This window comes from Canis aureus, chromosome 36 (genome assembly GCF_053574225.1).
Source record: "Canis aureus isolate CA01 chromosome 36, VMU_Caureus_v.1.0, whole genome shotgun sequence".
Taxonomy (NCBI): domain Eukaryota; kingdom Metazoa; phylum Chordata; class Mammalia; order Carnivora; family Canidae; genus Canis; species Canis aureus.
Window position 1 is genome coordinate 25,209,087 of NC_135646.1, and position 13,843 is coordinate 25,222,929.

General features: G+C 43.0%; 1 protein-coding gene across 4 annotated transcripts in view; it reads left to right on the forward strand.

Annotated features, from left to right (window-relative positions):
• The first annotated feature begins 5 nt into the window (after window positions 1-5).
• DNAH7 (dynein axonemal heavy chain 7) overlaps window positions 6-13,843 on the forward strand; it is a 233,335-nt gene continuing 219,497 nt past the window's right edge. For 2 of the 4 annotated variants that reach the window (XR_013372697.1, XR_013372696.1), the window contains exons 1-2: window positions 6-140; window positions 8,847-8,909. Coding sequence is in view for 2 of the 4 variants with exons in the window: in XM_077884754.1 (XP_077740880.1) it covers window positions 126-140; window positions 8,847-8,909 (78 nt within the window). In the remaining 2 variants the exon portion in view is untranslated. The remainder of the gene's footprint in view (window positions 141-8,846; window positions 8,910-13,843) is intronic. The other 2 variants (XM_077884754.1, XM_077884753.1) reach the window with 2 other exon arrangements.

Below are 13,843 nucleotides of genomic sequence, written 5' to 3' on the forward strand. Positions count from 1 at the left end.
AGGACGCTGGCCGGCGGGCGCTGCGGGAGCCGGGGCTGCAGCGGGTCCCAGGCCGCCCTTCCCTCGCCCGAGCGGCGCCCACGGAGCCTCCGCGGAGCCACGGGTGACGGCGCGTCCTCGCGGCCATGAGCGACGAGCAGGTGAGGATGCGGCGGGCGGGGGCGCACGGGCCTACCCGCGGCCTCAGAGGCCGGCAGCCGGGCCCTCCAGCGCCTGTGGTGACCCCGGGGCGGCGGTGCAGGGGTGCGGGCCCCTTCACCCAGGGCCCTCCGGGACTCCGAGCGCTCTCCGTGGAAACTCTTAAATGTTTGCTTCCCAACCCGGCCTCCTCGGTGTTGTCATAACAACCTTGACGCCCGGAGGAGCTGCCCGGGTTAGAGCTGCAGCCCGAGGGTGCCCGGTGGAGCTGCCCCGGTTAGAGCTGCAGCCCGAGGGTGCCCGGAGGAGCTCCCCTGGTTAGAGCTGCAGCCTCGAGGGTGCCCGGAGGAGCTTCCCGGTTAGAGCTGCAGCTCGAGGGTGCCCGGAGGAGCTTCCCGGTTAGAGCTGCAGCCCGAGGGTGCCCGGAGGAGCTGTCCCGGTTAGAGCTGCAGCCCGAGGGTGCCCGGAGGAGCTGTCCCGGTTAGAGCTGCAGCCCGAGGGTGCCCGGTGGAGCTGCCCCGGTTAGAGCTGCAGCCCGAGGGTGCCCGGAGGAGCTTCCCGGTTAGAGCTGCAGCCCGAGGGTGCCCGGAGGAGCTCCCCTGGTTAGAGCTGCAGCCTCGAGGGTGCCCGGAGGAGCTGCCCCGGTTAGAGCTGCAGCTCGAGGGTGCCCGGAGGAGCTCCCCCGGTTAGAGCTGCAGCCCGAGGGTGCCCGGAGGAGCTTCCCGGTTAGAGCTGCAGCCTCGAGGGTGCCCGAGGAGCTGCCCCGGTTAGAGCTGCAGCCCGAGGGTGCCCGGAGGAGCTTCCCGGTTAGAGCTGCAGCCCGAGGGTGCCCGGAGGCGCTGCCCCGGTTAGAGCTGCAGCTCGAGGGTGCCCGGAGGAGCTCCCCCGGTTAGAGCTGCAGCCCGAGGGTGCCCGGAGGAGCTCCCCCGGTTAGAGCTGCAGCCCGAGGGTGCCTGGTGGAGCTGCCCCGGTTAGAGCTGCAGCCCGAGGGTGCCCGGAGGAGCTTCCCGGTTAGAGCTGCAGCCCGAGGGTGCCCGGAGGCGCTGCCCCGGTTAGAGCTGCAGCTCGAGGGTGCCCGGAGGAGCTCCCCCGGTTAGAGCTGCAGCCCGAGGGTGCCCGGAGGAGCTCCCCTGGTTTTAGCTGCAGCCCGAGGGTGCCCGGAGGAGCTGTCCCGGTTAGAGCTGCAGCCCCGAGGGTGCCCGGAGGAGCTCCCCTGGTTAGAGCTGCAGCCCGAGGGTGCCCGGAGGAGCTGCCCGGTTAGAGCTGCAGCCCCAGGGTGCCCGGCCGAGCCACCCCGGTTAGAGCTGCAGCCCCGAGGGTGCCCAGCGTGGGGATGCTGAGCTCGCTAGGGTGCGGGGAAGCTCGCCGTGGGCTCAGGCAGTCTAGGGCTGGACTTTAAGCCCTTGTCTAGTTGTGAGGCCTCTAGCAAATCGCTTCATGTTTGTCAGCCTCCTCTCCCTTTTGTGCAAGGGGACAGGGAATCAGTACATCTCCTTTATTGAGGTTGTGACGTTAAAATAAGGCTCCACACTATATGTGAAAGGGTTTGGTAGGTGGCAAATGGAGTTTCTTAAGAAAATATCCCCATGACCGGTAATAAAAGCTGGGTGTCGCAGTACTTCTTAGAACCCTCCTCACTTAACTAATGAGCAACTGTAAACAAAAGAAATGCAGAACTGTGGCCAAAGTCTTTAATGCTAGAACAGACCGGGAAGGCATTAAGCATGGGCATGATCTAGCAACTGGGAAAACCGCTCTAACTCCCTTGATGAATATGGGAAAAGCCCCTTAAGCATCCTGGTACTGAATGGAGAACAGTTGCTTTTAAGCCTGCAGATTTTGCTTAGCTTCTTTGTTTTAACACTAAACTATAATTCTTCCCTTTTTGATACTTTTTTTTCGTAGTGCTAGTTTATTGAGGAAAGGATGTTAAAAGGTAATTTATCTATTCCTCTATCCATTGGGTTGTAGACTTAAATTTATTCATGAGTGACAGAGAAAGAGGCAGAGACATAGAGGGAGAAGCTGACTCCCCTCTGAGCAGGGAGCCCCAGGAGGGACTTGATCCGAAGATCTGGGATCACCACCTGAGCCCAAGGCAGGCGCTCAGCTTCTGAGCCACCCAAGTGCCCCCTGGTTTGTAGATTATTAATAAAATGTCCATAATTCATGAAGCAAATGATCATGATCAATCATGATCAAGAAAACCTAGTCTTAACATCTTATTGAAATGTGTAATAAACTAAGAAACACGCTGAATCACTTACCATATATTTAGTAATTAGTGGTAAAAGAACAATGAAGAAATAAAAAAAGATATTGGTAGCCAAAAAACTGAGCAGTTAGACTAATGGATTCTACTAGTGATTTTTTTTTTTTACGTGATACTGTAATCAAAATCCTTTTAAAAACATTTGGTATCCTCACCATCAATATACATTAAGCAATTTCTTTGCTTGATGTTCTTATCAGTCTTTGGCCTGGTCTTGAACCACACCCTGTGGTGCTGAAATTTAAAACACATGCTTACCGTACTTATGATGGTATTTCTGAATTGCTATTATTTTTCCAAAGCCCCCAGCTTGACCAGTCTACAACTAAAAAGCATCTACTAAAAACCTATTGGCAGTTAAGTTTTGCTTTATCTTAATAAAAATGCTTGGAGAGGACACCCCTCATCTCCTCCCTCCCCCCTCCCCGTCCCCTAAAAGGACCTATATTATTGAAGAGATGTTATTGGGATCTTGAAAGAATGTTGCATGAGCCCATTTAGGATTTCCACTGTTTAAACACCATATTTAAACAGCAGAGGTCCCTCTTTCACTACTTTGGTTGCTCAGTAATTTCAAAACCCTTGGTCCTCTCTTTTATGCTAATCTCAAGTGCAGTGTTCCTTTGGAAAGGATGAAAGCTTTTATATTTTAACCTAAAACAAATGGAATGGATTAAACTTTTGGAAATGCCATTCTTCTGTGACATTTACTTATGTATTCATTTAGTTTGAAGAAGTGAGCAGGTGGTAAATCATATTTGCTGAAGGAGATTTTAACATATTCATCTCATTAGTGGAAGTTTGAGAGTGACATGGCATTTTTCAGGAATAGCAGTCTGAGTTCTTAAGTTAGGTATTTAAAACAAAGATAAATCTTTCGCAACTGCTCATTTCATTTTTAAAATTAAAACAAAGTAAGGCATTTGAGCTTCACTGAGGAACTTCCAGGGGTTTCAAGATAAAAAATAGGCAAAACCCATGGAGCGCCCCCACAAGTCCACTACGTGTTGTGGGCAGGTAAGGAGGAAAGATTTGTCAGCCCAACTGTACCCTAGTGCTTTTTCTAATTGTTAGACCAACTACTGTAATTTTGCATTTATATGATGCTCATTCAGTTTTCCTATCTTCTTGATGCCCTTGCTTAAAAAGGGAGGTCAGAGTAAAACCAGTTCAATATGAAGCCCTCACCTTGGTGATAACTTTAACGACCATAATGCAAATATATGGCCACTATGTTAAATCCACCCTGTTAAAATTTGGAAGGTTATTGTTTTAACCAGTCAACTTCATAAAATGGCTGATTTAACCAGACACATTCAGAGTCTGGCCATTTGATCGGGGTAGTTAAGATTAGATGACAATATCCCTTCCAATAAACAAGTAGTTGAAAATCAAAATAAAAACTAAATGCAAAGCCAGACTGCTCCAGGAAGATCTAGACTTCTTAGCAATTTCAACTTTAATAATAGAAAGTTAGATTAGTCAGGACCTCAGCAGAAAACCGATGATATGCTCACAAGGACTTAACTGAAGAAAACTTAGGGACCTTTTGCAAGGGTGTGGGGAAGGTTAAGGGAAAGAGCCAAGGATGATGAGGAGGTGCTTAAGGATGAATAGCAACAGGAAGTCATTACCATTCCCAGGCCTGACCGGTCCCCACGTTATCAAAACCTGGTGAGAGGGGGTGGGGGGTTTGGAATGGTAGCTTCCTGACTGGGGCTGAGCTCTGAAAGAATTCAGCTACTATCAGAACTGTGGGCAACAGGGAGTCCTAGGAAAGAACTATCCCAAACTCTCTCCCCTCCTGCTCTTTAGTCTCCCACCCATGCCTCTCATTGCTTAATCTCCACCAAAAGACAGAGGGCTGGGAGCCCAGGTGGTGCCCATACATAGAATTTAGACTTCCAGGCTCCCAGCAAGGAAAAAAAAAAAAAAATGGGTGGAGACTTGGGAAAACAAAACCTTACCATTGCAGCAATTATAAGTAGATGGCGGCTTTCAGAGACCTTTCCATATTGACAAAGCAGTTGGCATAATATGTAAATCTGTTGTTCAGAGGCTATGATCCATTTTCCCATTCAAAATTTTTATACTTAAGAATAAATCTAATAAAGGTATATAAGACTCTTAAGAATAGTATGAAATGTTTTTGAAGGATACATTCCTCGAATCTGAATGAATAAATCCTATATTCATGAAAAACAAGTTAGTATCCTAATTATGTCAGCTTCCTCCAAGTGATTCTAGCAATTCACCATACTTTTATCAAAAATCAAAATCCCTCAAAGTTTTATACAACATGGATGAGAAAATTCACCCGGTAGAAAAAAATGTCCAGATTGTCCGATAATTTTTTTTTTAATTGAGGTGTAGTTGACCTACAACGTTATATTAGTTTTGGGTGTAAACGTGGTGATTTGACAAGTTTATATGTTGTCCTCACCACAAGCATAGCTACCTTCTGTCACCATAAAATGCTATTACAATACCATTGACTACATTCTCTATGCTGTACTGTTTTATTTTTTTTTTAAGATTTTATTTATTTATTCATGAAAGAGAGAGAGAGAGACAGAGGCAGAGGGAGAAGCAGGCTCCATGCAGGGAGCCCGACGTGGGACTCGATCCCGGGTCTCCAGGATCACACCTGAGTCCAAGGCAGATGCTCAACCACTGAGCCACCCAGGCGTCCCTATGCTGTACTTTTTATTCTTACGACTTCTTCATTATGTACCTGGAAGCCTGTATCTCCCACTCCCCTTCACTCATTTTGCCCATCCCCAACCCCCCTCCCCTCTGGGAACCACCAACTCTCTGTATTTATGGGTCCGTTTCTGCTTTTTGTTCATTTCTATTTTTTAGATTTCGTATATAAGCAAAATCTGTAATATTTGTCCTTGTCTATCTTATTTCATTTAGCGAAATATTCTTTATGTCCATCCATGATGTTGCAAATGGCAAGGTCTCGCCTCTATTTCCATTGTGTGTGTGTGTTTGTATATATATACCCCAGCTTTATCCACTCATCTATGGATGAACACTAGGGTTGCTTCCATATGTTGGCTGTTGTAAATACTGCAATAACATAGGGGTACATATCTTTTCAAATTAATGTTTATATTTTTTTTAGGTAAATATGAGTCGTGGAATTGCTGGATCATGATAGATTTGATGTTTTGTGGCATCTCCATGCTTTTTCTTTTTTTTTTTCCATGCTGTTTTCTACAGTGGTTGCACCAATTTACATAACCTCAACGATGCATGAGTGTTCCTTTTTCTCCACATCTTCACCAACACTTACTTTTCATCTTTTTGACTCTAGCTATTCTGACAAGTGTGAGGTTATATATCACTGTGGTTTTGATTTGAATTTGAATTTCCCTGATGATTAGGGATGGGGAGCACTTTTTCATGTGTATTTGTCATTTGTATGTTTTCTTTGGCAAAGTGTTTATTCAGGTCCCTCTGTATTTTTTTAAAAATTATTTTCCCCTGGTGTTGTAGAAGTTCTTTATGTATTTTTTATATTAACCCCTTATTGGTTAAATCATTTGTAAAGATCTCCTTGCACTCAGTAGGCTGCCTTCTTGTTTTGTTGCAAAAGCTTTTTATTGGTGTAGTCCTAAAAGTTGCTTTTAGCCTTTTATTTCCCTTCCCTGGGGTTGTAAGAATAGTTCAATATTCTAATATCCCTGATGAACATAGATGCAAAAAACCCACCAAGGCGGCCAGTCCCTATCTAGAGAACATCCACTTTGGGAATGTCTAAGGCTGGTGTGGGCTAGGGTCTCTGGGGCTCACTGAGACAGTAGACTGACTATGGCACATGGACCTTGATCCTGTCCACACTAGCAAGGTGGAAGGAGAATGTAAACCATGGTGCTCACCAGCCCCTCTAATTCTGGGTTCCAGCAGCTCCCTTGCCATTCAGTCTCTTATATTTTATATTATTTTTTTATATTTAGTTGCTCTCCTAAACTGTGGGTTTTTTTTTTCTGTGTCCCAGGGTGTCTGGGGTTGGGGTGAGCTAGAGACTTGGTGCTCACTGTGGCAGTAGCCTCCCTACAGCGCCCAGACTCTGCCCCTGTCTATACTATCAATGTGGAAGATGGGTGTCAACCACAGTGCTTGCCCAGGCTCTTGAACTTGGAGACCACTCCGGTAGCTCCCTTGCTATTTGGTGGACTTCTAAGGCTGGATCTTCGATATTCTAGTTGCTCTTTCAGACCGTATTTTTTTTTTTTTGTTTTATGTTTTCCTGTGCCCCAGGGTAGACAGATCTATCAGCTCCGTCCCTCAGTGCTAGCCCTCCCCACTGTAGCTCGCAGACTTGGTGGGGAGCCGCATTCCCTTCCTTACTGGGTCTCCACCTCTCTTGCCTGTTGTCTGCAGCCTCTTAATCTTTTATTGTGCAGAAGCTGTTGAGTCAGTCCTCAGTCCTTCCTCAGGAGGAACTGCTCTACAAATAGGTGTGGATTTGGTGTGTCTATGGAGGAGGGAGTTCAGTCTTCCTATGCCACTGTCTTGGACCAGAACCCTGGATCTGATAATGCTTAATAATAATAAGGTGGAGAGAATTACAAGTATTTCAAGACCTGTTGTGAAGTTACAGTAATTTGATACAATGTGTTTACAGGTCCACAAATATATCAATGGAATTTAAGGGACAAAACCAGATATACACAGTATATGCATAATACATGCATATCAAATATACTAGCACTGTATGTGGGGGACACAAGAATTGTATGTGTGTGTGCTCAACTATAGTACTAGTACACACACATGCAAGAAGATGGTATAAAAAGTACAAAAATTGGAAATAAGTTAAATGCCCACTCACAAGAAAAAGGGGCGGATAAATTGCAATATATTCATACGGTGGAACACTTTACAGCTGTGAAAACCAGTGAAGAGGGTATCCACGTGTGAGAAAACCACGGATTTGCACCCTGAACAGTTTGAAAGGATTCCTCCCTCTGATGTCAGGGAAACTTGCCGGGAAGCTACTGATAGAGATGGCAGTGAAACCTCGACGTCGTCTGCCACCAGATGGGCCACATACCAGTGGCTGGAAAGGTGCTGGGGGCCAGCAGGTGGACTGCTGGCAGCCAGGCCGTGAGAGCGATGAGGCACAGCACTGCCACCAGGAAGAAGAGGCCCTTTGGCCGTTTTTCTCATCTTGGTGTCCCTTCTGAACCTAGAGAAATCTTTTGGTCCTGTTCGAGAACCACCAGCGAGGACAAAAGCATGGATTTGATGCTAAGAGGCAAGGGCTTTATGTGACCAAAGCCCAACTCCTAGTATCCATTTCATAAATCAAAGTATCATTCTCAATAGCACTTCTTGGATGAGCTTCCTGCAGTAGAACTCTTCTCTACTGCAAAGAAGGTAAAGGGATTCTCTGAAAGTGACAAGTAACCTTTGTACTTATTAGTAGGAACTTGAGAGTATATTAACCTTAGGAAGTAAAGGATTCTGGGGGGAAAGAATGAAGTTTTAGCCATGGAGAAGAAGGGAGGCAAGGCTGGGTAAACTTTGGACACCGTTTAGATTCAGATAAATATCCAGAGGAAGATATGATCAGTTTTTCACTGAATTGTCTTGGTACTCTGGTCAAAAATCAATTGCCCGTAGATAGGTGGGCTTATTTCGAAACTTCCAATTCTATTTCTTTGATGTTTATCCTCATGCAGTCTTCATTATCATAGCTTTGTAGGAAGTTGTGAAATATGGAAGTATGCATCTGCCAACTTTGTTCTTTTTCAAAATCGTTTGGCTGTCCTGGGTCCTTATATTTCTGTGTAAATTTTATGATTAACTCGTTAATTTCTATCTTAAAACTATAGCTGAGATTTTGATAGGGAATGTGTTGAGTCTGTAGATAATTTTGGGCAGAAGGAGTATTGCATCTTAATATTTGTCTTCTAATCCATGCACATGGGATGTCTTTCCATTAAAGTTATCTTTAATTTTTTTCGGTGATGTTTTATTACCTTCATTGTGCAAGTCCTACACTTCTTAAGTTATTCCTATTTTATCCTTTTTTGATTCTATGGTAAGTGACTTTTTTCTTTCAATTTTGGACTGTTCATTGCTAGTGTTTAAAAATACAATTTAAAAAAATACAGTTGAATTTTTTTTGCGTGTGTGCACATTGGTTTTACATCCAGTAACTTGCTGGCATTAACCTATTCCTTAGCTCTAATAATTGTGGATCCCTTTTAACTTTCTGTATACAATATTATACCATCTGTAGGGTATGTTTTAGGATATTTTGAATGATGTATGCTTAGTATTAGACACTGTAAAATTTGGTTGAGTGAATCAGTTTTAACATTAATAGTGAACAGTAATTGATTATTTTTATTTTTATTTTTTTATTTTATTTTTTCATAAATAGTGAACAGTAATTGATTGTATTTTTTTCATACAGGACAAATCAGCCAACAAGGAAAAATCCAAGACACCAGTGAGATTTTTACCACAGTTGTCTACGGTAATTTACCAATATATCATCATACTTTATTGCTTTAATAATAAGGTTTACTAGTTTCATACTTTCAAATAAGTCACTCAGTTTCTGGTTTTAAATTCTGTGCTCCATTTCAACCTTTTCTGATGGATACTGTCTATGATCTATATATCTTGGGAAAAATAACTAGCTTAATAAAGGAATTGTAAGTTATAGTTACTGTATGCACAGAATGTTTGAGTAGTCTGAATAAAAGAATTGTGAAGATGGGCCAGCAGAAGCAGTACTAGAATCCAGAAGCGAAGTCTTAGGTGATAGCTTTGTCACTAATGGCTCTGTGACTATTGTCAAGTCACTTACATCTTTGAGCCCCAGTTTCTAAGTCTGAAAATGAGAAGAATTAACTTAATGATCTTTGAGGAGATGCCTCTTCCAGCGCTAAAATGTGACTTCTTAGATCTTGGCATCCTTTGTCATTATTTTGATTTTAAATTATTATTCTGTGGAAAAGGCAGTTAATAGACATTTTTAGTTGATGTTTTAGCATTAGAAACATTAGATTTTACTGCATTAAAATTTACTGTCTAGTAATTATATTGAGTTTAATGCCATAGAGTTACACTCTTGTGATTGCTGGAAGTTGGGTGTAAGTGGAAGTTCAATGCAAACGTTATTTGCTTTAAAACATCTTTTAAAAACTCTGGGGCATCCTGGGTGGCTCAGCGGTTTAGCGTTGCCTTCAGCCCAGGGCGTGATCCTGGAGACCCGGGATCGAGTCCCACGTCAGGCTCCCTGCATGGAGCCTGCTTCTCCCTCTGTCTGTGTCTCTGCCTCTCTCTCTCTCTCTCTTTCTGTCTCTCATGAATAAATAAATAAAATCTTAAAAAAAAAAACCTCAGAATAAACTATAAAATCTGGATTTCTTCTTGCAGAGAAGATCCCTAATAATTTGAAATAAAAGCTGCTTTCAGCTTAAAAATCTTGCATGAAATTTTGCAGGTGAATGTTCTTGAACATTTCAAAGTACATGTTTTAATTGTGAACTTGTTTATGTTGATAATGCCAAAATTATCGCACCGTGTTTTATAAAATAAAATCATAGCATCATTTTTTTTAGTTCTGCAAAAATCTGTTTTTTAAAGACAAAGATCTGAAATAGACATTTTTTCCCTTAAAAATTCAACAAATTTTAAAACTGAAAAACAAATTGCCATTTGTTTTTTTTATGTTTAGTATATAGGCTTGGAAATATCAACAAAATTTAAATTTACTTAATAAATATTCAGTGGCTGAGATGACTAATCCTTTCTAGCCAGTGAGGCATATAACTGTCTAAAATGATTTTGTTGCCTGTTTTAAAATATATACTGTGTTCTTATTTGACTGTATCTTACCAATTTTCTTTGTATCCTTTGGGTTTTTACAAATAAAAATAAAATCTTATTAAATAATATTAAAAAATTTTTTAAATAGTCCGAGTTAAAAATATTGTCATTGGAATATTAAGGTTTGCACTTGGGTGACATTTTTCCAGCATAGTTAAGACCTAGAGTGATTTTTCATTATAGATGTTCATGCTTCTGGAGATGATCCCTGTAGTTGAAATCAGGGGTGACTCAGCACTGGTGGTTCCCCATGTCCATGACCTAGTGACTGGATTCTCATACTTTCTGCACATCTTGCTCATAGCACTCTCACAAATCCTAAATCCTTTATGGAGCAAGATGAGAGTGGAAGGAGGGAAGGGCATTTTTAAGTTGTCTGTCTGTTTTCCTGTGAAAGGAAAGCCTGAAAAAAGGATTTGTGTGCACTTTGGGAGGTGATTCCAGGAAGCAGGAATAAGAGATTGGGGAGAGTAAAAGTAAGAAGAAGAAAAAGCGAACTGAGGATGTGTTAGCAAGTTCATTGCCACGTTAGAGAACTTGGAATGACCCTGCCATCATCTGGAGCTTATCGAATGCTCCCTGAAACCGTGTACTTGGTATGATTAGGGAGTAGTATTTATCCATCAGCCCTCATCCTACGTTGGTGGCGATTCCTCCTGAGAGTGTTAACTTTCACCCCCTTTTGGTCACTTGTGCATGTGTGTGCTTGCACACAGGTGCAGAAGGGGCTACCTTGAGAGTCCCAGTCTATGGCATTGGAGAAACCCCACAGTGGAAAGCAAAAGACGTTTTCTTGAGGTGAAACACTGTCATTCCTATATAAATGAAGGTAGATGATAACTGTTCGTTAGAGCCATGTGTGGAATCAGAGGTGACACCAGAAGGATGGGAAAGGAGGTGAGGCACGAGTTTGTCATTGGAAGTCCCTTAGGGCCAATCTCACAAGAGTGCCAAGGAAGAGGGAAAGGGTGGCATATGCCTAGGTCATCATCGGACAGGAAACTGCAGACTAAAACAGAATTGCTAATCAGCAAAAACATGTAGATCTTATTAAAAAACCACCCCTCTAATCTTATTGAAGAACAACCTTAGATGTTATTCTGGCTTATGTGCGGTTGCTCTTCTTGGTTGGTCAGAGAACTGTGTATAAAATATTCTATTAGGCATACATTGTGCACTGCACTATGGGAAACATAAGGCCCTCACCACCGCTTACCCAGGGTGTTGAGGAGATCGGCGTTGACAGCTCAGCATGCAGAATGGGTGGTGTAGAGATCTTAAGTCAGGTGTGTGAGGGTTTGTGTAGGAGGCTTGGTGTGAAAGTTCCAGGTCACTTGGAACACGTATCCCCAACCTTTCCTCTCTATTGTCTCCAATTTCATTCTTGTTGCTCCCTCGTTCTTCTCAATGGGCAGCCTTCTACTTTGAGAACACCTGTTGCACATTTTAGCTTGAAAATTTCATTCTGGGATGCCTGGGTGGCTCAGTGGTTGAGCGTCTGCCTTTGGCTCAGGGTGTGACCCCGGGGTCCTGGGATCGAGTCCCACATCAATCCCACAAGGAGCCTGCTTCTCCTTCTGCCTGAGTCTCTGCCTCTCTCTCTCTGTGTGTTTCTTAGGAATAAATAAATAAAACCTTAAAAAAAAAAAAAAAGAAAATTTCATGCTCATGTTTTTCTCCACATCCTGTGGTTCACTAGGAATTGTAGAAAATATTCGTGTTACAGCACTGGATATACATGAAACATTCACCTAATCTGATGTACTTTGGTGAATACTGTTTGAAGCTCATTGCAATTCATTGTTGTTGGTGGTGGTTCTTCTTCTTCTTCAGTTACATTTTTTTCTCTTAGAGCTTGGTTAGCCAATTTTAATTTTTTTCTAAGACAAAATTAAAATTAAAACCCATTGATTTGGGACGCCTGGGTGGCTTAGCAGTTGAGCATCTACCTTTGGCTCAGGGCCTGATCCCAGGATCCGAGATCGAGTCCCACATCAGGCTCCCTGCATGGAACCTGCTTCTCCCTCTGCCTATATCTCTGCCTCTTTCTCTGTTTCTGTGTCTCTCATGAATAAATCTTAAAAAAAAAAAAAGCCCATTTATTCAGTTCTGGAAGACTGAATTAGTAGGTTGAGATTGAGGGGGTGGGAGAGTAGGACACACATACACAAATTATATTTCAGACAGGATTTAAACAATAAGAATTACCCAAAGCATGTGATACATATTTAATTGGAACTAAAAGAGAAAAATCTAAACTTTTGACCTTGGTCCTGAAGAAAGAACTGGACTGTAACAAGAAAAGACTGAGAGGCATACTGGTGGGTCAGTTTGTTAGCATAGTTAATACTAGCTAATATAACAGACTCCCATGTTCTAGAGACTTAACCCAACAGAGATTGCCTTTAGTTGCATGAAGTCTGATATGGGCCAGGCAGTCCTCTTCCACCTTCTAGCTATGTCAGTGGGTACATGGGGCCCCCCACTCCAGTGACAGGGGCAGGAGAGCCTGGAGAAGCACAGTAGCTCATATATGTCCTGTCAGTGCTCACATTTCAAGAGCCAGCAGGGGTCATATGGCTACAGAGTAGCTAAGAGAGGCTGGAAAATGAGGTAGTTTGGGGCATATTGAAGAGGCTTTGAACACCAAGGTGATGAAGACTTGTCTGCTTTAATAAGGAGCTTTTGATGTTTCTGACCAGGGAACAGTATGATCAAACCGTGTGTTCAAGAACGCTGTGGTGACCTTCAGGTTCTAGTATTTTCTCTAAATCAAGGCCCATATCTCCCGTTGCCTAGATTTTAAAAAGCCACTAAACTATTTTCACTGCCTACCTTAGGGTCTTCTTCATATACCTTGTTTATTGCTGCCAGGACCATTTATGAAATAACTCTTTGAATGGCCTTGCATGATAAATAAGAGAATTTCTCACCCAAACCTAGATGCCATTGAGAGTGAAAGTCCTACTAATTATGTTTGGGAAAGAGCTATACACTGCGCCAGCAAACTGGGTTAAAAGTAAAGATCTGATGCTGAGAGGCAATGAGTTGAGTGGCCACAGCATGCGTCCTGTTTTACAGATCAAAGTAGCATTCTCAACAGCGCTTCCTCTTACATGGATGAAACTCCTACCCTGCACTTCTCTTCTACTCAAAGGAGACGGCAACACTTTTTCTCTGAAAAGTACAAGTTATGGCAGTTGGAGAGCACATTAGAATGCCTTTTTACCGTAGGAAGTGGAGCATCACAGTTGTCAATGGAACAAAAATGCTATTTCAGTGATAGAGACGGGTAGTAGAGCTGGGTAAGCCCTTGACAGTCACTAGGTTCAGATCCATTCTCCAAAGATGTGATGGATAAAAAGTTTTGCACACTCCTTAAAGCTTTCTAAGTATTGTGGGATGCCACTTTCCTGTCTTTCCTTGCTACAGAGGAGGTCCTTCAAAGACAAGTGTGGAGAAATGTAGAAGTAATGGAAATAGGTCTCTAAGTGTTTGAGATAATGTGCTTTACTTTATAATAGACCCTCTGTAAAATTGGCTGAGTGAATCAATTGTGACATTAAGAGTAAA